The sequence below is a fragment of the Metarhizium album genome (genome assembly GCF_000804445.1).
Source record: "Metarhizium album ARSEF 1941 chromosome Unknown scaffold_1, whole genome shotgun sequence".
Classification (NCBI taxonomy): Eukaryota; Fungi; Ascomycota; class Sordariomycetes; order Hypocreales; family Clavicipitaceae; genus Metarhizium; species Metarhizium album.
This window is the reverse complement of record NW_024467575.1, coordinates 198248-220955: the sequence shown is the minus strand read 5'-3', so window position 1 is coordinate 220955 and position 22708 is coordinate 198248. Positions and strand designations below refer to the sequence as shown.

The following is a 22708-nucleotide window of genomic DNA, read 5'->3' as shown; positions in this document are numbered from 1 at the left end:
CAACGACGTTTTGAGTCATTATATATATTTTGCGACGGCCTCAATTGTTTACCATCTACTCGGTGCGGACACAGAAGTCGACGAGAAACTCCTCGTCGTGGTGGTTGCCTGTCTCCGCTCCTTTTCGAGCTTTGCTAAGCCAATCTTGTCAGTGACGGGCGTGGCTTCGATGATATCATCAAATTCATCGTCATCCTCGTCTGCATCACTCCCATCTTGGTTGTCGTCGCTTCTCTCGTTATCCGAGTCGGGCTGCATATCGAGGTCGACTTGATATTGATGCTGTTGCAGAGGTCGCGGTATCGACGCGGGCTTCTTCCTCTCTTCCGAGCCGGGGTTTGGATTGCTAAAGGGTTTAGAGGCAAGGACCCTGCGCCGGATCTCTTCCATGGCAGCGTCGTCCTCGTCGCTGCTGTCTGTAATGTCAAAGGGGTCCTTGTCTCTTTTGGCTGGCTCGTCTTGCAAGTTTGCGGGAATCTCGCCGGCCTTGAGATCAAACGGCCTCTTGCCCAGGTATATGCCATCCATGCTGTCGTCGCCATCTGATACTGCATCGCCACAACCCTCTTCGGCGTCGTCGTCATCGTCGTCGTCGTCGTCGTCGTCGTCTTCGTCGGAGGGAGGCATGCTCATGTGGTTGGTATTACCGGCGGTCCACATGTCGCCGTGGCCTTGTTCCCTGCTCTCTGCGTACTCCCGCTCTAACCTCTGCATCCATTCTGCCTCTGTCTTTTTTACTTCGGCAGCGTCTTGGCACGCCGCGTACCGCTTGAGTATGCTCGCATTGATACGCAGGAAAGACTGTCCGTACGAGAAGGGAGCCAGAATCTGCTCTGCCCAGTCGGCATGTCCGCAGATGTAAAAAGCGGCAGCGAGGGCTTCGGCGCAATTCAGCCTCCACGGCTTTCCGTAGTTGACGGTATTCGCGGCGACGAGATAGGGTAACAACCTTTCGCATTTCCCGCCGACCTTGCTCCACCGGACTTCTTGGGTACGGGCCCAAGAGCACTCGACAACGGCGGCGCCGTGGCGATCCATGAGTTCTCCGTCGGCGGGGGATACGACCTGCCGGCCGTTGGGGGTGATGATGACTCCGTTGTGTCTTTGGCCCATGTGCAGAGGGCGCATCATTCCCGACTTGATGAGTTTCTTTCCTGAGCATCGCTTGGGGTCGCAGTGGCCCAGGTCCCAACACGCCGCGTTGAAGGCTGGTCGTGCTGGTTGCTGGTCTTGGTCGTCACCACCGTCTTGATGGGGAGGCTGCCTTGAGCCACCGGCTCCGTGACCACCACGGCCACAGCCGCCGCCTTTTCTGGCTCGGGCGGCGAGATCCTTCTTGTGGCGAACCATTGTGCGTAGTTCGCGCGGGACAGGAAGGGTTGTCTGATCGAACCGGGCTCTCTTGGTGCTTGGCGGTGCCCAGGGCACGTTGACGGACGAGACGAGACGGAGACGGAAGAAAAAAGGTACGTACGTACGTACTTTTTACCACAACGTGCCCTACTTCAGTACCTACCTAGGTACCTACTGGTAGTACTTCTCAAGTGGGTGCTTGATACTCAACCACGTACTACTTACAGGTACTTGCGTGCTGGAGTACTTGATAGGCAGGACTTGGACCCGGACTCTTGGCGGGGGTGGGGCTGTAGAAGAGCCCTTCGATATTTGGCCATCTCCACCGCCGTCGGTGGCATCTCGTCCTCTTTTCCGTCATCCGTCATCACACTCTTCCATGTCCCTTTCGCTTCGGGCAGCAACCATGAGGGCCTCTTCCTAGCTGACCCGGCCGACGCACTCACCAACCACCCCATCCCTTGGCACGAGTCGGGGTCGCAGTCTTGTCCGGCCGGCATATGACGCGCCACATTGATCAACAACCAGCCCTCGTCTTCCCCTCCGTTGGCGTTTTATAACTTGGTACAACTTGGATCGTTTGGCTGGCGAGCCAGAACCGCAGCCGACGACGACGACAATTGCGCCTGTTTCTGCAGCCGCGTCCGTCTCCGGTGCACCAGCCTCTCGGCCTCTCATCTCCTTGTCGTCTGCAGACGAATCTCGGCCGGATCCCCTCGACGCCTCCCATCTCCCCGAGATCCTGGGCCACAATGGAGGCTGCTTCTGCCAGGGCGGCCGCCCGAGACCGCTGGAGCGAGTTCGGCCATGCCCCCTCCCAGCTCCAGCGCTTCATTCAAGGCGCCTGCAGTCCCGAAAACTACGAGCCGAACCTGGCTCTGAGCCTGGAGATTGCCGATTTGATCAACAGCAAGAAGGGTTCCGCCCCGCGAGAGGCCGCCACCATGATTGTCAGCTACATCAACCATCGGAACCCAAACGTCGCGCTGCTCGCTCTCAATCTGCTCGACATCTGCGTCAAGAACTGCGGCTACCCTTTTCATCTGCAGATCAGCACCAAAGAGTTTCTCAACGAGCTGGTTCGTAGGTTCCCTGAACGCCCGCCCATGCGTCCCACCAGGGTCCAGGCCAAGATCCTCGAGGCCATTGAGGAGTGGCGCGTCACCATATGTGAGACGAGCCGCTACAAAGAAGATCTAGGCTTCATCAGGGACATGCATCGCCTTCTGAGCTACAAGGGCTACATGTTTCCCGAGGTTCGACACGAGGATGCCGCAGTGTTGAACCCGAGCGATGTAAGTCATCGTGCGAGCCTCGGCCGCCCCGCCCGACAATGTCCTTTGCTCGTCGAGACTCTTGTCTGTTGCTAATTGCACGCGCAGAACCTCAAGTCGGCCGAAGAGATGGAAGAGGAGGAAAAGGAGGCCCAGTCTGCCAAGCTCCAAGAGCTCATTCGACGTGGCACTCCCGAAGACCTTCGAGAAGCCAATCGCCTCATGAAAGTCATGGCCGGTTACGACACCCGGTCCAAGACCGACTACCGCGCCAAGGCAGCCGAAGAAGTATCCAAGATCCAAGCAAAAGCCAGGTTGCTTGAAGAGCGCCTAGAAGCTTTCAGACCAGGCGACAGCATGTCCGACGGCGACGTCTTCAGCGAGCTGGCCTCGGCTTTGCAGAGCGCGCAGCCCAAGATTCAGAAGATGTGCGAGGAGGAATCGGACGACCATGACGCAGTTGCCCGGTTATTTGAGATAAACGACGGCATTCACCGCACCGTCGAGAGGTACAAGCTCATGAAGAAGGGGGACTTGGAGGGCGCGGCCAAAGTCGCGGCGGGGGCTCCTACGCCCTCGGCCTCGACGACGGCTGCGGCGAGGGCGCCGTCGAGTTCCGGCAACGCAGCGAACGAGTTGTCTTTGATAGATTTTGATGCTGATGCCGCAAACGACGGCAATGGCATCGGAAACCACCACTACAACAACGCACCCGCAGGCGGCGGCTCGCAGGCTACCGGCTTGGAGGATGACCTGTTGGGGTTGGATATTGGCAGCTCGGCAGGCAACTTTGGGCAGGGAGGCAATATCGCACTTGGTTTTGGAGCCAACCAAAGTAAGCATAGTGTCTGTGCATCGAAATCCGCTTCCTTTGATGTGCACAAGTCTCGCGTCAAAGCTTCGATGGCTAACATGGGGCCTGACAGATATTCCCGGCCCGGCTTTGTTGTCCTCCATGACGCAGGACAGCAGCGCCAGCGGAAACGTCTCTAACCAGACGCCTTCCTTCTCCCGATTCGCCTCGTTTACCTCTCCTCCAGTTTCGCAGTCTGGCACTCCGCAGCCTGCTGTCCAGCAACAGCCGAAACCTCCTTCACATCAGCCGGCCTCGGGTTCTTTTGCCACCGTAGGCGCCGCATCAGCATCAGCATCAGCATCAGCATCAACCTCTGCCCCAACTCCACCCCCTCGACTCCCCGCTGTCTCCCATGCCGGGGGCGGCGACGACGACGACGAGTGGAACTTCTCATCGTCGCTTCCTCCAGCGTCGCCAAACAAACCCAAGGAGCACAGGGGAACCATCAATCAGGGTCTGTTACGGACGGACTTCCTAGCCGGACGTGCCACCGGCGCAAGCAACTCGATCCACGTAGCATTTGCCTTCTCAAACAACTCGGCCCATCCCATTACCGAGCTGCACTTCCAGCTGGCAGTCACAAAGGTTAGTAGTAGAGCGCAGCAAGAGGCAAGGCCCTGTGGCGCTGCTGCAAGAGTTTAAAAAAAAATTGAAGCGCAAAGTCCAACTGTGCTAACCCCGTCTCCTAGGGCTACGAGCTGCAACTGAAACCACAAAGCGGCCGCGATCTCGCGCCCAAGCAGAGCCGCGGCATCACGCAAGAAGTGGACATTTGGCACGCCGGCAACCGAGGACTCAGGGTGGATTCAGTCAAGCTGAGATGGCGCGCCACGTACAAGGTCGGCACCGAGCAGAAGAACGAAACGGGTGACATTCCGGAACTCAGCCTGGCATAAGAAGGAGACGTGGGACTCGCAAGCCGTCAGATCTACGAGGGTCACGGGGACGCGGGCATCCCGAGAGGAGGGCAACAAGTCCACAAGAGTGCGGCAAGGACGGGGCGAGACAAGGCCACGCGTCCGCGCGCTTCTCGCCTTTCAGTCGTGAAAAGGGCGTGGTCGGCATCAAGAAGTATATTCTGGCGTGGACACCCACCGCGCAACAGCGGATCGAACCGGGCAGACAAGAGTGTCACGGGGCAAAAGTCGGGTAGACAGGGTACTCTGCTGGCGGCAGGCTGTCTGCATTTCGGAAGTGTCATGCTGGTGGTGTCCTTGTCGCGGGGGGAATGACGCGAATCGTCGCCGCCCCCGTGGGAGGCAAAGCGCAGTTGACCAGAGCAGGGCAATGCTGCAGCGTACAGCGCACCGCGGTACAATACTTTGCGTGGGGATACTTTAATATACTGCAGCATGCTGGTGCGTCCTCCTTGGTACTTTGGGCAGATAACTACATCACGCCACAGACTGTGCAGCAACAGCGTGCAGGGGCGGACTCGATCCCGTGTGAGGCCCCAGTCAGCAATACTCCACGTGTATTTAGACATACAGGCTATTTAGTCTAGACAGTGCAAACCCCCGTCGCTGCAGGTGCAGGATTTGCCTAAGCGCCCAGTTCACTGACAGAGAAGGCGGGCGTAGAGGGCTGGAGAACGTATCCGTTGGTCTGCGTCTTGTTGCTGATTTGTGCCATGCTTTCGCGCTCGGCCTTTTCTCGCTCGCGCTGCAGCCTCTCCGCCTTTGTGACGCGCGGCTTTCTCGTCACCGTGCCACCGCGAGAACCAGGACCGCCGCCGCGGCCGGCGCCTGTGCCGCCTCTGGCTGAGCCCCTGCTGCCCCGGGCGCCTCTACTACCGCGGCCGCGCTTGGGTCGTTCGTGGGGGCTGTGACTCTTGTTAGTTCCGGCACGGCTGCCGCCAGGCATGGGGAGATGGAACATACATTGCCGGTTTTTCTACCTCGGGCACAAGAGGCCCAGAGTAGACAAAGAAACCGTCCCTACTGGCTGCAGCCTGAGCTTCCCACAGCAGCTCCGAGTCGTCTACGAAGTCGTCGTCGACGTCATATTGGTCCTCCTTGAAGTTTCTCTTCTTCTTGGGCTTGACCGGAGCATCAGGCCCGCTGGTCCCTCCGTTCTCCGGGTTGCTAGCTTCGCCGTCAGAGTTGTCCAGCGACATCTCGTCTCCCGACTCTCGCCCCAGCTCGGCCTTTTCGAGCGACGCCGCAGCGGCCTCGATCCGGGCTTTGCGGTCCCGATTTGCAGCCTGACGCGGATGGAGGGCGTCCCACCCGTACCGATCCTCAGCCAATCGCATAAAGTTGACATATTTATTGGTTTCTCCAGCCACGATGGGGATATTCAAGACAATGGTGGGGGCCTGGAACTCCTCGCCAGGTCGAGCCTTTCCAAAATCCAAAATAGAGCGTCCTTCGCTGTCCTGGAAATCGTCAAGTGCATCCGTTCTCGGGGTAGACACGCCAGTGGCGGGCTTTAGTTTGGGCGAACATCTTCGGACAGGGCCATTTGATATTGTGGTGAAGTTGGCCTGATTCACCACAGGTCGTTGCGCGGCTGCCACGGTGCTCGCCTTCTTCAGATCGACTGCAGTGAGCTGGGCTCCGAGTGTTGATGTCGGTCTGTAGGAAGGCGACGGTGGCATGGATGAGGGCTCTCGGCCGTGATGCCGGCTGTGAGCCGAAGCTGTGGAGTGTCCACGCTGTGACAGACTCGGCGAGGTTGCCGTCCGGGGCTGTGGTTCTATTATACTCGCAATTGAGGGCGATCGGTTGGCCGCTTGCGCCGGGCCGCGAGGGGAACCTGAAGTCGACGAGTACGGGTTCGTATTATGCGGTGTGATTGTCTCACGTATGGGGTCGTAGTTGCCACGAATTGGATCGTAGCTGAGGCCGCTGCTGCGCACTGGTATTGAGGCCGAGGGCGGGTCAGCATTCAGAATGCTCTGCATCGACCCCGGGTACCCCTCTCTCTTGGGCATCTTGGGCGAGCCGCGCAAGTCGGGGGGTCCCAGAAGCTGATGCTGCTGCGACGGCGATGATGTGCCGGCGTGGTGGCCCGAGGCGCTCCTCGAGACGTCGGAGTCTCCGTCTGCGTCGGAACCGGGCGCAGTCTTTCGCTTGCGCTGGACAGGGAGGGCGTTGGAGTCGCGAGGCTTTCGGGGCTTGCGTGCTTTGCTCGGGTCGGCGCCGTCCGTCAGCTTGGTTTTCACGGTAGACCCGGGCTTCCGACCCGGCTTCTTGCGCGGAAGGCCGGCAGCCGTGAGCTGAACCCATTGTCCATCGATAAGTTCATATCGTTTCTGAGAGGGCGTGCGTGCACTGGCGGCGCCGCCGCTTGGCGATGGTTGTTGGTATGATTGGAACGTCAGCTGGCGCTGTCCGGGAGACTGGTCGCTGCCCACGACAATCTGCTCTCGGTCCTTGTCCATGGTGGCGAGGCGACTATGGTTGATGGCGAAGGAGTCGGAGTATAGGAGCCGGAGCTTCTACAGACTGACACGGTCCCTTGCCGGCCACGGGATGGTGACCAGGAAAAGAGACAGGGCCACAAGATGTCTGACAGCGGAAGATGGGCGGCGAGACTGATTTCTGCACAGGGCTGACTGTGTACAGATAGCGTCCAAGGGCCTTTGTTGGCATGCGGATAATTACACGATTATATCGGGACTCGGCCGACTTGAAAGATGAAAATGCAGAGGGACGGAAACAAGAGTGAGGACAGACAGACGCACAAGATGTAACGGGACCTAGGCTCTGCCGAGGAAAAAGAAGGTCGCCATGAACTCTAGCAGGGAACACAAACAGACAGAAGAAGAATGACAGAACAAAGACAAAGGCCGGGTTGTGACAAGCTGAGGCCCTCGCCGGATCAATGCTTGATAAGACTCGGATGCGAGTATCGCGCGGGTGCAGTTGTGGCGGTCCGCAGAAACAGGCGCCAGGAAAGTACGGAAAGTACCCAAGTACCCCGTACCTTCCCTAGCACTGTCGGCACACGAAGGAAGCTGAGAGAGCAGAGAGCGCCGAGACCGAAGCAAGCAGGAGGCAGGTGGAGCGCGCGCAGACGAGCGTTGTGAGTGGCCGGAAAAGGGAAAAAAAAAAGACTGCGGGTGCAGCAGCAGCGTGTGTGTGGTGGAGACGCCCCTGGAGCTTCCGCTGCGGCTGGTGCTGCGCTGGTGCTGTGCTGGTGCTGTGCTGGTGCTGTGCTGGTGCTGGTTCCTGCGAGGGGCCTCGTCGACTCCAGGCGCCGTGTCAAGTGCGAATAGCCTCACCGACGACGCAAGAGGGGTTGGGCCGCGCCGCCAAACAGCCCCGGCAGCTCGGTCTGCGCAAAGGTGCACCGGGTGCGTCGACGCGGACAGCCTGGCTACGGCTCTGGATGACCCGGAGAGCGCCGCACAAAATGATGACGGTTTGGCGATGGCGCAGGTGCGGCGACGACGACAGATGGATGCAATCTGGCAATGGGCCGTGTTGCAGTTGTGTGATAGGGGCGGTTGGTGATGGTGAAGGAGTCAAAAGTGGGAAAGGAAAGGGGGAGGGAAAACTCGAAGGGGGGGGCGACCATGGCCATGGGAGAGCATGGAAAGGATGGGGCTGGAATTTGGGGATGGCTACAACTTTCGGAACGAAACAACATTTCCTTATTCCACCTGCACTATGAGGATGAGAAAACCGGGGCACGACGGCTCAGTTTTAGCTATTCCGGCCTCAAGTCATGGCCAGACGGCTTTGGCCAGACGAGAAACGAAACACCAGAACTAAGGATCAAGAGCGGCGGCGGCGGCGGCGACGACGACGACGACGACGAGCGACGACAGCAACAGGGGGCGGCAGCTGGGCCAGAGGTCAGGTGAGAACTGATGGGGGCATGTGTGCGTGTGTGCGGTGTGTCGTGAGAAACTTTGTATTCTTTAATAAAAACAACGAAAGGGATACACCCAGATAACCACAACACAACTACATACCTAGGTACAGCAAGTACATCGAATGCAGGGTCGAGCGAGGAGAGAAGAGAAGAGAAGGAAGAGAGTGACGGACGGAGACGAGGCCAGATGGCGGCATGGGGCTCGCCTCGGAAAGAAAGCGCCACCGAGAGAGAGAAGCGTTGGAAAATCAATGTTAACAAATGGGCCATGATCAAACGACAAAAGCACACAGCGTCCAAGATGCCCAGGGGCCAGGGCGGCGCGGCCAGCGAGACGGCCGGGTGAGTACGGAGTACGGAGTACCTGCTACTCAAGTAGCCAGGTACTTGAAGGCAAGGCAATTGCGTGCAATGGTGCACCATGGCAAGTAAAAGTACCGGGCGGACTCCTGTTACCATTGCTGCCGCGTACTCCGTACTCGGCGCTACCACTTGCAAGTTGCATGCGACGCGCCGGGAATATTCAGGCTCGTGGCTCGTGGCTCGTGGTCGTGGCTCGTGGCTCGTGGCTCGGGGCCTATCGCTCATCGCTCATCGCACCCCCCGGCCGCCACCGGCCGAAGCAAGCTACGCACTTGCATTGAACCTGGCGCACTGGGTTGAGTCGGGTTCAACGGCGCAGCTCGTCAACGTGGGAACTTTATCATGAACAGAGGGCACATGTGGGGAGACGCAGAAGGACGTCTGCCAAGTTTCTACTACAACGTCACGTCACATGTGCAGGCCTACGTAAAGTACTTGTTGGTTCGGTACTCGGCCAAGAAGAAAAAGAAACTCGAGGCAAGCCAGGCTTGAGGGGGGAGTTCCTTGAAGGTCCCTCCCCATGCACGATTTGCTTACCCGGCGTGTACATGGTGGCCAATCATAGCGCGCGCCTCTGCCGACTTGAGTTGCACGTCAGGTTCGCTCCACGGCCCCGCCACCCCAGTCCCAGTTCAGCTTTCCCCATGTCACTGTGTCACCCCGATGCACAGGGGGGTAAAAGACACTTAGCTCGGTGCTTCCTACGTAATTAAGTAGTTACCTGGGTACTTAAGTAGGCACCGACGACTCGAGCAGGTGCGTGGCGGACCCTTGGGAATACTGAACGGAGGCGCCGAGTATTCTCTGGTCTGACACTTGGCAACAATGCCGAAATACTTGTCGATACGCATTGCGACACCGACTGTTGCAAGCTGCGCCGAGCACCAGACCAGTGTCGGGCATGTGGGCATCTTCTCGCTTCAAGCACTCGAGAGGAAGGCAGGGCCCGTGCTGGCTCTGCCCGATCTCGTCAAGTTTGAACACCCCCATCTCTTCATCTCTTTGCCGTGACGGAATATAAAAAGAAGTCGCCGCCGCCAAGAGGGCTCCACGCAGCTACATGAAACATGAACCCAGGAGATGTGCTGCAGCACAAATCCGAACCCTTGTTGCACGACCGCACACAGGCGCTACGGTGCTACCCGAATAAGCCTCAACGGCGCAGCCCCTAGGTATGTCCTTAGTAACTTGAGTAGCTTGGGCACTTACCTACAGACTCAAGTAAGTAGGTAGGTAGGTACGGAGTAAGGCACCTAATATGCATGGGGTTTGACCAGAGACTCTGCGCGACCGAGTACGGAGCAGGTCTGCACTAAAGCCGCCGACACATTGAGTCTGCGGGCGCCGTGAATAGACGACGAAAACTCAAGTTGGCGCGCGGAACATGTCCTTTTTTTTGTCTTCACACCCTTGTTTTTCCCTACGCGCGGGCACAAACAAGAACATGTAGGTACGTGCGAGACCGAATCCGTTACTCTCCTTCCCCAGGCCTATAAATAGAGACGCGATGGTATGCGGCCCGCTGGTCTGCAAGATCTAGAGGGTGTTCTGGAAGCCTTGTGCAACATTGGAAATTACAGCGTCGATCGACGCTAATGCAGGTGTGGCGGTGCTGCTGGGCCAGCGGGGCCTCGAGGCCCGTCTCCTCTGGTGCATAAAACTTTATACCAGAACCTGAACGGAGTGCATAAGGGCAGGTTTGAAATGCAACAACACAGAGAGCACCTCTTCTATAACAAACAGCAGCACCACCGCAGGAAATGCCAATAGCCCCGCGGGGAACGATGCCGTCCCTTTTTTGATATGGAAAATCAATACGTACTCCCTACGTAATGTGTGGGCTGAACAGCGCCGCACTCTCACTGCAACAAGTGATGTTCAGGATGCTATGCACATGAAAATGTGGTGCGATAGATGCAGCACGGGGGATTTTTGTTTGTTTTGCACCTTCTTGTTTGGTTTTCTGAATTGTCTTTCTCTGTATTTTTTTTTTTTTGGCCGAAGCCCTTGCTGCGGTTGAAGGACCGCGGTCGCAGTGATAAGACGTACGGGCTCATCACGTGCCTCGACATTGCCTCCCGAATCGACGGGGCTGACATTAAAAAAATTAAAACCTGCCGGCCCCACGACGTCAACTACCACCATGTCACGCCAGCGGACCATCGAGACGGCTGCTGCTGAGAAACCAGACAAGCGCTTCGGCCAACATGAACCCGACTCTTCTCATCGGAGATATCGTAGAGAGAGATTCGAAGCAGAACATTCCAATCGCCATCCCCGCGGCGCCCTCTTCATCAACCGGATTCCCTTCACACAAGAGGCGCTGGAACCACTCTGCCTTTAAACGGCAGCGAGCTGGGGATCTCGGCGACAAAGCACCTGTCTTCGAATCGAATCGCGGAAATGGTACACAGGGCATTCCAGCACAAAGTGACAATGCGTCGCAAGTACTTGACTTGGCCGAGAAACAGCGCATCGACCGAGAAAACAGACAGAAATTGGCGGCCATGACACCGCAAGAAATCGCACAAGCACAGCAAGATATCATGACGGGGTTGAACCCTGCGCTCATTCAGCGCCTACTGCAGCGCGCAAACATAGATGAGCCATCAGGCCCTTCGCCGTTTGATCTGCCGAATGACGTGGCCAATACCGCAACACAGGCTGAGACGCCATGGAGCGATCCTCGTGCGACGGAAGTATCGGATCACGCAAAACCCAACAGTGAGCAGCCTTTGGCGGAAAGGCCCAAGCCTACACCAGGCTCACATGGCCAAGATTCTGCAGGGCTGTGTTCCAAAAAGATTGCACATGATTACGACGAGGACAAAGCCCCTTCTCAGATTCCGGCAGACTTGTTCCCCATTACGGACCTGCCCAAGACGACGCACTTCCCCGTGCCGCCTAGCCTTCCAGACCTTGACCCGTTCGACCCCAATTTCCTGGCGACCCTTCACGAAAAGTATTTCCCGGAGCTCCCCGCCGACCCAAGCAAGCTCGCTTGGATGGCACCGTTGCCCAGCGAAGGTAGCAGCGCGGACAAGGACTCGACATATTATCCACACCCTGAAATCTCGCTGTCATCTCTGCGTTTTGATTTCCGGGGTCGTTTTCTTTCGCCCAGGGTGAGTCGCTCCATCGCCCCAACCAAAGGTCTGCACCATCACGGGGAGGCGCCCGAGGCTGCTGGATATACCATTGCCGAGCTGGCACGCTTGGCCAGAAGTGCGGTGCCCGCTCAGCGGTGTATGGCTTATCAAACCCTGGGAAGAATTCTGTATCGCCTGGGCAAGGGAGAGTGGGGAAAGACCGACAACGACGTCATTGCCATGGGCATCTGGGCTGCGGTCAAGAAAGGCAGAGTACTCGAGAGCTTGATGGAGGCTGCGGCCGGTGAAGGCGGCCACCGAGGCAGCAGGGCATATGCCACCGAAGCCTTGTGGCTGTTTGAGAGGGGCGGCTGGAAAGAGAAGTTCAAGGGGCGATGAAGAGAAGTGTCGAGGCGTCTATTGTCTACTGTAGGGGAGGCAGGGGCAAACGCAACAGCAACCGTTGGGCTACCAGTACTACTACTACTACTACAACAATTCTGCCTGGTGGTCTGCGGCATCAACAAAGACCAGCGCATGCATGCACACACTGCAAACAAATGCCGGCACCCAGAGGCGGGAGTGCCGGCGCTTTGGACGAGCTGCGAACGCTTGGCGTGGTCCCAATGACCCAGGCGTCAAGCGAGCACGGCCGAAACGCTGCTAGTAACGAGGTACTACATGTCGGATGCGCATGAATTTCCAAATTGCAAAGCATTGACAAAGGGCACATTCTGCATGAAGGGCTGAGACAGGGTTCATGATAGTTCACCTAGACTAGTGATGGGGCGGGCTGTGTTTGAGATGCAAGTACAGACAGGCCGACAAGACTATCTAGAGTAATATAATAAGCACAAGGCGGACTGGGTCGACGCCCGGATAGCGAGAGTTTGTGTTCGCGCCGTGGTCGGCGGAAGTTAAAATGCATGCAACGTCCGGGAAAGGTTCGTCGGCGCAGTACTCCGTACTCCGTACCCTTCCTCGCGTCTGCCTGCATTGTGCGCCGGGCGTCCGTAGCAGTTGGCATCACCCGGTTGGAGTTGGTGCCTGCAATACGTTCCAGACTCGTGGAGTGGTGAGCAAGTCCTCTACATGTGCAGGTTCGCCCAAATTTTGAGTGTCGACGTCTCAACATTGAGGTCAATTAGTTACATCTACTTGCTCAAGTAAGTGCCTTAAGTACTTACTTAGAGTAATAACCTTGAAAGTTGATGGAAGTCGACGCTGACGGGTTAAAGTACCTAGTACCTAGAGAGGTACGTAACTGCTTAAAGTACCTAAAGTACTTAGACTTAGCCCAGTAGGAACTAGACGTCAACCAGAGAGCGTCAGGGGCGCTCTAGTCGAGTCCGGTGAGCGCCGCTTGTGCAGACATGAGCAGAGATTAGGGAGCGCTAAGTACTGGGTACCCACTGGATACCCAGGTAGGTGCCTACCCACCACTAGGCACTTACGTAGGTAGTAGTCGACACTACATGGAGCCCGGCTGCCAATAAGGGAAGAAAAAAAAAAATCACCCAGACCCAACCGAACGGGAAAAACCATATTTTACCCGCCCCTTCTGTTCTGCTCCCTCTCCCCGTCCCAGCCAGACACCGCAAGGGCATCGCCGCCGACGACGTCGTCAATTCCCCTCCCCCCCCTTGGGGTGCTCGCCCTCTTCTCGTTGTACGCCATCCTCGCTGCAGGTTGTTCTTCTAGCCTTGTCCTTTTCGACGTGTGCAACACCTTTTGGCCACTGCCCAATCGTCGCCGCCAATCCCAGCCCGAGTCGCCTTCCTCGAAAGACCGTCGTACGTACGCGTCCGCCGTCCGTCTTCCTTTTCAACCGAGCGTATTCAACAGGGCGCCGAGTCTGCTTGGGTTGAACTCAGGCCTTACCTTGTCGGCTTAGCTGTCTTGGAAGCCGCTGCGGTACCGGTTGTCTGGGACGCCGCTTCATACCGCCCAGCGACAAAGAGGCTTTCCATCAGAAGCCCCGTTTGTGCTCCGTCAACATTGGCCTTTGTGTTGAACCCGTGGGACGCTTGCATCTCGCCCGGGCCTCGTCGAGAGCAATATCAACGCTGTCATACATCTCGTTTGCTGATAACCTCGTGTCGGCCTGCGAAGCGCGACCAGCCAGCACGGAACAAGAATCCAAGGAAAGCGGGCCAAGGTCAAGAAGACGACAGACACCCTGACCAACTCTGCAAGCCATCCAGGTCGACTGCAAAACGCAAATCGCCTTTGAGATTCTGTGACTTTGACTAGCCATGGCATCTCCTTTGCAGTTCGCATATCGGACCCAGAAGACCATTGGCGTCTTTGACGCCGCCCCGGTCTACGAGCCTCTCGCCGGCTTCGTCAAGCCTGAGGGGAATCTGCGGTGCAGCGTGTACTCGCCCTGCGGCCGTTTCTTTGGCTGGGCCTCTCAGGAAACCGTGACTGTTGTCGACACCTCGACTGGTAGCGTTCTTCTCGAATTGCCCATCACCAACGTCTACGAGCTTGCTTTCTCCCCCCTCGGTACCTTTGTCATCACCTGGGAACGGCCAGGCAAGGATGAGGCTGGTGACGCCACCAAGAACCTCAAGATCTGGCGGACCGTCGAGGACGGCGTCGCTGCATCCGACAAGCAACCCATCGGGCGCTTTGTCCAGAAGCAGCAGGACAGCTGGAACCTCCAGTACACGGCCGATGAGAAGCACTGTGCTCGACTGGTCACGAACGAAGTCCAGTTCTACCAGAGCCACGACCTCGTCACCGTCTGTAACAAGCTGAGGGTCGAGGGGGCCGTCAACTTCGCCCTTGCACCGGGGAGCGAGAACCACGCCGTGGCCGTATTCGTTCCCGAGAGAAAGGTACGCCCTCGGTGTCGTGTCGCAACAATCTAATCTGACCATTCCTCGAGTCGAGAAATGAGAAAATCCTTTGCTAACTTGCTCTCCCACCAGGGCCAACCAGCCGTTGTTAAGGTGTACAACGTCCCGCTCTTCCAGAACCCCATCTCGCAAAAGACGTTCTTCAAGGGCGACAAGGTCCAGTTCAAGTGGAACAAGCGTGGCTCCTCTCTGCTCGTGCTGGCCCAGACGGATGTCGATAGGTCTGGCAAGAGCTACTACGGGGAGACCACCCTGTATCTGCTCAGCACCAACGGCGCCTTTGACGCTCGCGTGACCCTCGACAAAGAAGGCCCGATCCATGATGTGTCTTGGTCGCCCAACTCTCGCGAGTTCGGTGTCGTCTACGGCTATATGCCAGCCAAGGCTACCATCTTCAACGACCGAGCTGTCGCCAAGTACTCATTTCCCCTGAGCCCGCGCAACACCGTCACGTTCTCCCCCAATGCTCGCTTTGTCCTCGTTGCTGGGTTTGGCAACTTGGCTGGTCAGATCGATGTGCATGATCTCGAAAAGGACTATCGCAAGGTCTGCACCATTGAAAGTGGCAACCCCAGCGTGTGCGAGTGGAGCCCTGACAGTCGCTACATCATGACGGCCACAACCTCTCCGCGTCTCCGTGTCGACAATGGCGTAAAGCTTTGGCATGTTGGGGGTAGCATCATGTATAACGAAGATATGGTCGAGTTGTACAACGTCATGTGGCGACCCTCGGCTCCTGAGAATGTGACGGGCGGCGATCCGCTCAACCCCGTGCCTTGTCCTCACAGCTCTGCTGCCGCTTACCTTGGTACCGTCAAGACGCCCAGCAAACCTGCCGGGGCCTACAGGCCCCCCGGCGCCAGGGGTCTCGCCACGCCTCTTCACTTCAAGCGTGAAGACGAGGGTGGCACGGCGCATGTCGTGAGCAACGGAACGCCCAGCGTCGGCCCCAACGGCTTCGGTCGTCCTCGCCGTGGAGTTCCCGGTGCCGAGCCCGCCGAACCGTCGCAGCCCGCGTCCAGGATGGTACCTGGCGCTGAGCCGGTGGGCGAAGACGGCGCCAAGAAGAGTAAGAAGAAGCGTGGCAAGAAGAACAACCAGGACGGGCGGTCCGACGCGGAGCCCAACGGCGGTGCTAGCCTTGCCCCCTACGACAGCCGTGCTCCCGGCTCCGGCAGAAGCCCTGAAAGACGTGGCCCTGCTAATGGCAATGGTCGGGATCACCGAAGCCCTGCCACTGGCAACGACCGAGATTACAGAAGCCGATCCCGGAACAATGGCGGTAGCGGCGGCGGCAGCAGCAACACCCAGCATGGCCAGCGTCTTAGCCCCGGCCACCAGAACAACTACTCGGCACATCAGCAAGGCGGCGTGGCTGTTGCCAGCCCCGCGGTTGACCCTGGCCAAAGTGCCAACGCCAAGAAGATTCGCAGCCTTCAGAAGAAGATTCGTGCAATTGAGGACCTGGAAATGCGACTGGCTGGCGGAGAGAAGCTTGAAGATACACAGGTCAAGAAGATCAACACCAAGCCGGCCGTGTTGAGAGAGCTCGAGGGCTTGGAAAATGAGGTTTAATCTCGTGACAGGATATCCGTGCGTGTATATGGGATGGGCAACTTCGTTTATCACGCCATGCCGGATGGGAGCGTTTCCGCGCTGGGAACGACTCCCTCTCCCCCCCACGCCACGTGTGGACATTCAAGCCGCGTCGGCAAGCAAAGCAAATTGAAGGACAAATGAGACAACATGATTGACGGGCTCTGGGATGCATGTACGAAAAGAAGGGTGCGGTGCTGTCTTTTGAAGTGTTTTGGAAAAACCGTCAGTCACATCACATGGAACCCAGGGCGTCACATTGGGTGCATTCAGCCTACGTCGGGCCAGTACAGCACGATGCGCAAGAAGTCGATCCCGTCGAGTCTCGAGATGGACAGGAGAAATTGAGAGTGGCATGCAGAGCAATGGAAAAACAAAAGGCTGGAGCTCGCTGGTGGTTGACGAGGGGAGAACTGCATCTTGACAATCCAGGGGGTCGACTAGGTCTGACTGAATAGAACAGAACGATCATGGTCCACTCCACTCGGGTTGTAGATCCCGTCTCGTTGGATGGTGACTGACTGACTGACTGACTGGACTGCATGTCCCAAGGTGATGTGTCTGCGCAGGCATTTGGTCTCCGTTTCTCTTGTTCCGCGGCCGTCCGTCGTTTTGTCCTGCACACGCGTCAGCAGGCCAGCCAAACAAAGGTTCTGCCGCCCGGCCTCGATGCCAACCACGTATCAGACACGTCCTGCCGCCCATTTCTCCGTCTGCGTATTGCCCTGCCACCACTCGAGTGTCCTCGAGGTCAGTGCCGCTTCGTTTCCCGGCCTGCCTGCCTGCCTGCCTGCCTCACAAGCTATGCTATGCTCCACGACGTAGTTGGCATGCGCATCATCATGGCGCTTGTAGCAGAGAGTCCATACACGCACGACGTACAAAACCCCCATCGGCCCAGCCGCGACGAGCATCACCGATCAGCCAAGGTAAGTGCTCGGGTTTCAGGCTACGCGCGCGGCACAGCCATGCATGCACGCCCCCTTCACCCCGTCCCCGTGGGCGTACGTATAATGCAAAACAGCGGGCCCACCCCCCACAAAACACGTCGCATCGCCTCGGTGCCCGGTTAGCTCAATCGGTAGAGCGTGAGACTCTTACGAGTGCACGAAATCTCAAGGTTGCGGGTTCGACCCCCGCATCGGGCTGTTCCTATACACGAACGATTGGCTTCCTTTTTTTTGGCCGCTGTCGGTTCCTCCTCCGCAGCGGCCGGTGCTGCTTCCTCTCTCCTGTTAGTTTGTTCCCGAGGCCCCCGACCCCGGGTTTCTTTTTATCCATTCCTTCTCTTGATGTGTGACACTTGAAAGCACTTCCTGGCGCAAGAGGTGCCTGCACCGCCGGTCTGCTAGTCGACACAGGCGGCGGCGCTGTTCTTTCTCCCTCCACCGTTGGGCCTCCCCTCACGCTGCTCGCTTCTCTTTGCCGCGGGACGTCGTGCTCTCTCGCTGCCCTGCCCGGTCGAGATCCCTCCCGGCTCGGCTCCCGGAGCGGATGGGATCGCGCCGTTGTCTGGAGGAGGGCATAAAAGAAGGTGCAAATGGGCAACCGACCCCCCAGTAAGGAGATGCTGTCTTCACATGTTGATTCATGTCTCTATCTGTCTGTACGTCCCAGGCTCAAAAGTCCGGCATCGTTGGGGGAAACAGTCCAAGGGCCCTGGTTCCGGGCACGGATGGATGGAATCCGCAAAACGCCCCCGACAGACCAAACGCCAGGCCAAAGCGGCGCTTGGACGCAAACCCCCGTCACGTCAGCTTCACCCTTTGGCGCCGGCGGCCGGCCGCATCCCCGGGCGCCGCTGCATCTCCCTCCCTCAGCCGGCCGGCACCAACCTGGCAGCTCGCCGGCTTCCCGCCCGGGCGGCATCCGTGGCCCTCTTCTCATCCAGCTTCTCCTGGTCCTCTCGCAGCTGACGGATCACTCTGCTCTTTCCGCGAATCTTGCCGCCATATCTCCAGAAGACAATGGGGATGGGGATGATGGCAACCTCGAGCAAACCAAGCAGTGTGCCCGCCCACTGCGCCCCGAGCACCCTGTACATTTGCGCGCCGGCAAGCGGCAGCGTGCCGCCAATGACGCTCCTGATCACGACGTTGCCGGCCAGGGCGCTTGCGGCGTAGATTCCATAGGCCCCGGCAAGGTAGTTGCATCCGTAGATGAAGCTGATGGTGTTGCCGCATCCAAAGGGGATGCCAAAGGCGATGGGAGCGGCCCAGTGAATCGTCGTTGGCAGGCAAGTCCACGAGAAACCGAGCTGTCCGACAGCCGTGCAGACGGCGCCGATTGCCATGATGGAAGCCTGCGCCTCGGGATACGGCTTGCCCGTCTCTGGGTCTCGGGCCTGCGAGTTGATGATGCGTCGAAACAAGGGTTCGGCGGCGACGGCGGTCAGGGTGCCGATGCCGATTCCGCAGAATGCCAGGCCCGAGATCCCGGCGCCCCATCCCCTGTGCTGTGAGAAGACTGCGGGATACGCAACGAAGCAGAGGTACAGGATTCCGTAGACGATGGAGATCCTGTCATGGCGGCTCCGACGTCAGCAAAACAAAAGCCTGGCCCCTGGCCCTCTCTCGACCATGACGTACCACAAGTTCATGAACCACAGAATCGGCTCCGTCGCAAACAGGATGAAGGGTCGGCTCAGGTTTACCTTGAGCAGACACAAAGTTGATACCTTGCGGTCGTACTGGCACCAGTAGCGGGGGTCATCCGTCTGCTCTCGCATCCGAGCGGCCTTGCGCTGGAGAATCTTTGGCGCGTAGGTCTCCCGGACGGTGCACATGAGAGCAATGGCCAGTCCAGCCATGACGAGGACGATCCAATTGTCCCAGCGCCATCCGAGGTATTGGAACACGAAGCCGCCGACGATGGGCCCTGTCACCGGGCCGTTGAGCGGTGCCACTCCGAAGAGGGACATGCTCCTGGAGAAATAGTCGGGGTTCGAGACGTCTACAACGCTGCCCGGCGCGTTGCAAATCATGACGGCTCCAAAGAATGCCCTGCCCAGCGTGTGACGAAACCGTCAGCCGCGGTCCTCCATCTACCTGGCACCCAGCCGTTCCTGCTTTCGTGGGAGGGGAGGGGGGCACGGCACGGCACGGCACGGAGATGGACGTACCCGATGAGTCGCACGACAATGATGGTGTTCAGCGAGCGCGCAAGACCGCAGGGAACAATCAGCATGGCCCACAGGCAGAGACACGCCACGTATATGACTTGGCGGCCGTAGAGCTCGCTCAGGGGAGCAAGGACCAGGCTGCCGGCAGCGAGGCCGACGAGGTACGTCGTCATGCCCAAGGCGACAACGGTGGTTGTTGAGCCAAACTCTTGGATCAAGCCTGGAGAAGACGACGTGTAGCTGGTGCTGTACATGGTGGCAACCCAGGTCGCAAACGACACACAGAAGACACACCAACACCTGTACCAGAGGGGCCAGTTCCGGGGATTCTCGGCGTCGTCTTCTTCAAAGTACACTTCGTATTCTGGCGGACGAGATGCGGTGCTGCCGATGCTGGCACCCGTCTTGGTGTAGGTGATGGGCTCACGGGCCATTCGCTCAGCTTCCGTCTCAACGTCGGGCGTGACGCAATGGTGGAGATTCTCATGCGCGTCATTGACGTTCAGTCGTTGAGATGCATTCGACGACCGGCGGCGGTGGGCATCGGAGAGCTTGACGCGCTCGAGCCGGCGCGACTCGGTATCGGATGCCGAGTGTGAGGCGCACGACGGCATGGTATCCGTGTCCAGTTGATTTCCGTGTTTTGCGGATGCGGACGTGGTCGCCGCTGCCTTGTCAGCATCTGGGACCATTTTGTCGTAGGCCGTAGTCTCTCGGTGCCCAGGAAACGTGGAGTCGGTCAATGACGGAACCGCGTGTTTCTCTACGCTTTCCGCAGCCGTGGGTGGGTGGAATGGGTGGCCGGCGGGACATTTGGGGGGGAGGTGCCGGATGCCGGGGACACGGTACACAAAGATGTCGAAGGATGAAGGACGACGACGAGTAAGGGCTCGACCGTAAGACGGACTGGGACTGAACAAAATGACAGAGTCCGGAATCGAGCCCGAAACCGAAACCGAAGCCGGAGCCGGAGCCGGGGCCGGAGCCGCCGTTGGTCACAACGGATGCGTGCGAGTTATGCCATGGCGAGAGAGGCAGCAACCACAGCAACAATAACAAGAACCCCGAGGCCCAAGCGACAGACTCCAGACCATGGTTTGGTTGGCTCGGCCACGGACGGAGCATTGGCGCCCGGTGGTGAAGATGAATAAATCCACGGGTTGCGTCGGACATGGAAAACTTCGACCTGTCATCCAGGCTGAGGCCGACTCCATGTGACCCAACCAGCATGTCGATGTCGGTCCAACCGGGCCAGAGCTGGGTCGACTGGCACACTTGCGGGTTGTTCCAGTGGGCAGCTTGTCAATGGCGCCGGGTGATCCGGCCTCGCCAGCGCTGGCCTTTTGGTGCAGCTCTTTTTGCTGCTCTCGGGCCTGTCGTCGGGCCTTGTTCTTTTCGAGTCTCTCGAGTTCCTTTTTGATTCTGCATCGAGCTGCGTGTAAGCACACCGTCTCTGGCGCGACCCGAGGGCAGGTCGTCAATCCACATACCTAATGCCCGCAAGGCGGTCATGGTCGGCATTGCCCGTAGGCCGGGAGCTGTAGATGCTGTGGAGAGGTAGACGTAAGCAGGTGCTCGTAACTCCAACCCAACGTAGTCGGCAACAGCGCCTGGAGACGGCACTTGTCGTCTCTTGGGGCCGAGATGCGTGTGACCCAGGCACGCCCACTTGTGAAGCGCCCTGACACGTGACGGCAGCCGCTTCCAGACCCGGGGGGCCTCCCCGCGGGGCCTGCATCGCATCGTCTTGAGTACATACTCCTTAAGTTCCAAGTCTGCCTCGGTTCGCCGCTTCATATACTGCGAGATGACGACGGGATCGTGGACGACCTCGGTTCGCGTCTGCGTCGACCCGTCCTGCAGGCGGACCTCTCTCGTGATGCGGATGGCTTTCTTGACATGGCGACTAGCCGATGTGAAGCCACTAATTTGGCTGGTGCCGTCGTCGAATTGCGCCGGCGTCGCGGCGGCGTGAACGTTGAATCGATCATCCTCGTCTTCCGTGACTGCCACGTCCTTGTCGTCGTGCTCCCGGGCGTCGGACAGCGTTGCCTTTTGCTTCTCCCAAATCTCCTTGATGCCCTCCTCGTACATTGCTTGTTGCTTCTTGACGTTATAGGCGTGGCCGCCGTTAGCGCGCTTCTCACGCTCCATGGCGTCGGCCGACGTGGCCAACGGGCCCTGAACAGCCTCAATGTACCCTCCCTTCATGGACGTTCGGATGAAACTGAAGCCGAGGCCGTGTCCAGTCGGGTCACCCTCGCCGTGCAGCTGGAGCATGGCCTTTTGCGCACAGGCGTCGATGAAGGCCTTTGTAGTTTTCCAAGGTGCCATCTTGTCGGCAAGTGTCTCTTCCTGCTTTTCGCCAGGCTTCTTGGCGCCCTTGGGCGCCTTGCTTCCGCCCTCATCCTCGTCGTCTTCTTCAGCATCCATGTCCATGACGTCATCGTCAATGTTGGCATTTCGGGGATCGTAGCCGGCGTCCTCGAGCTCCTTGATTCCCAGCTGCATGGCATCCAGAAGACTGACCTCCTCAGGCTTGATCATGGCGCGAATCGCATTTTCGTCGGGCAAGATCTCGCTTGGCTTCAGGCGCCACATGCCTTTTTCGCCACTCTCCCTGTCGTACTGTAGAAATTTGGGACGAGAAGGGTGTACATTATAGGCGAAGAGGTTAATAGCGTTATTAGGTTGAAAATTGGCCCGCCTTGGTGTCCGGCCCGCCTTGCTGTCGAGCACCACCTTTGGTGGTGAGGGCTTTTGCTAGCCGAACCACATAAAGTGGGGCGGGCACGATTAGCTAACCTTGACTAATAACTTGGTTCCGTGTTCCCACGTCTCCGTGGTCGAATGGCCATGCCGCGGAAATTTGCACCGAGGACCGAGTGCCGGGTTGGCCCGAGGATATGGGCAAGATTCAACCTGCCAGCCGGGAATCTGAGCCCCGTTTATAGAAATCAAGGGTCCCCTGAAGATCAACACGTCGTCGTCGTGGTTGGCCGGCCTAAAGCGTCAATTCTGGCCATTGCTGCTAGATGGCCATCAATGGAGGTGGTCCGTTCCGCGTTGGCGTCTTCCTTGGACATTGTTGCAGAACGACTCGACGCCCGTTGACAGCGTTGAAGCTTATTGCCGAGATATTCACCTCGAGTGTCCTCGTTAGTAGCTGTGCGCGTCCACCAAATCACTGCTACACCTCCGTCCCGTCCAGCCGGCGAAGGCCTCGACGTATTCCAACATTTTGAAATACGGCCTGTGAATCGTGATACTCTGTACCTTGTGCCGAGTTGAGTACATTTTGATTCCCGTCCCTGGTTCGGTTGTCCGCCTTTCCCATAAACGTTTTCGGTCAGCCAATATCCAACATG

At 58.2% G+C, this 22708-nt stretch overlaps 7 protein-coding genes across 7 annotated transcripts; 4 read left to right on the top strand and 3 right to left on the bottom strand.

Moving 5' to 3' along the window:
* Positions 1 to 48: 48 nt before the first annotated feature.
* Positions 49 to 1350, bottom strand: MAM_00062 (RLI and DUF367 domain protein; the record flags this gene model as incomplete). The annotated part of the gene is made up of 1 exon (XM_040818862.1): positions 49 to 1350. The coding sequence occupies one exon, from the start codon at positions 1348 to 1350 to the stop codon at positions 49 to 51; it is 1302 nt and encodes a 433-aa protein (XP_040682126.1).
* Positions 1351 to 2105: 755 nt separating this feature from the next.
* Positions 2106 to 4379, top strand: MAM_00061 (VHS domain-containing protein; the record flags this gene model as incomplete). The annotated part of the gene is made up of 4 exons (XM_040818861.1): positions 2106 to 2648; positions 2736 to 3462; positions 3554 to 4068; positions 4173 to 4379. 4 exons carry the CDS (start codon positions 2106 to 2108, stop codon positions 4377 to 4379), a joined length of 1992 nt encoding a protein of 663 aa, XP_040682125.1.
* A 646-nt stretch (positions 4380 to 5025) lies between these two features.
* MAM_00060 (Histone promoter control 2 (HPC2)) lies at positions 5026 to 6868 on the bottom strand (the record flags this gene model as incomplete). Its single annotated transcript, XM_040818860.1, has 2 exons — positions 5026 to 5305; positions 5364 to 6868. The coding sequence occupies 2 exons, from the start codon at positions 6866 to 6868 to the stop codon at positions 5026 to 5028; spliced, it is 1785 nt and encodes a 594-aa protein (XP_040682124.1).
* Positions 6869 to 8005: 1137 nt separating this feature from the next.
* Positions 8006 to 9016, top strand: MAM_00059 (uncharacterized protein; the record flags this gene model as incomplete). Its single annotated transcript, XM_040818859.1, has 3 exons — positions 8006 to 8292; positions 8422 to 8649; positions 8743 to 9016. The coding sequence occupies 3 exons, from the start codon at positions 8006 to 8008 to the stop codon at positions 9014 to 9016; spliced, it is 789 nt and encodes a 262-aa protein (XP_040682123.1).
* Positions 9017 to 10877: 1861 nt separating this feature from the next.
* On the top strand, positions 10878 to 12158 carry MAM_00058 (RNA polymerase II-associated protein 1; the record flags this gene model as incomplete). Its single annotated transcript, XM_040818858.1, has 1 exon — positions 10878 to 12158. The coding sequence occupies one exon, from the start codon at positions 10878 to 10880 to the stop codon at positions 12156 to 12158; it is 1281 nt and encodes a 426-aa protein (XP_040682122.1).
* A 1856-nt stretch (positions 12159 to 14014) lies between these two features.
* Positions 14015 to 16198, top strand: MAM_00057 (Translation initiation factor 2A; the record flags this gene model as incomplete). The annotated part of the gene is made up of 2 exons (XM_040818857.1): positions 14015 to 14602; positions 14696 to 16198. The coding sequence occupies 2 exons, from the start codon at positions 14015 to 14017 to the stop codon at positions 16196 to 16198; spliced, it is 2091 nt and encodes a 696-aa protein (XP_040682121.1).
* A 1837-nt stretch (positions 16199 to 18035) lies between these two features.
* Positions 18036 to 21941, bottom strand: MAM_00056 (MFS multidrug transporter; the record flags this gene model as incomplete). Its single annotated transcript, XM_040818856.1, has 5 exons — positions 18036 to 18738; positions 18808 to 19221; positions 19341 to 20252; positions 20616 to 20772; positions 20831 to 21941. 5 exons carry the CDS (start codon positions 21939 to 21941, stop codon positions 18036 to 18038), a joined length of 3297 nt encoding a protein of 1098 aa, XP_040682120.1.
* Between the last annotated feature and the right edge of the window lie 767 nt (positions 21942 to 22708).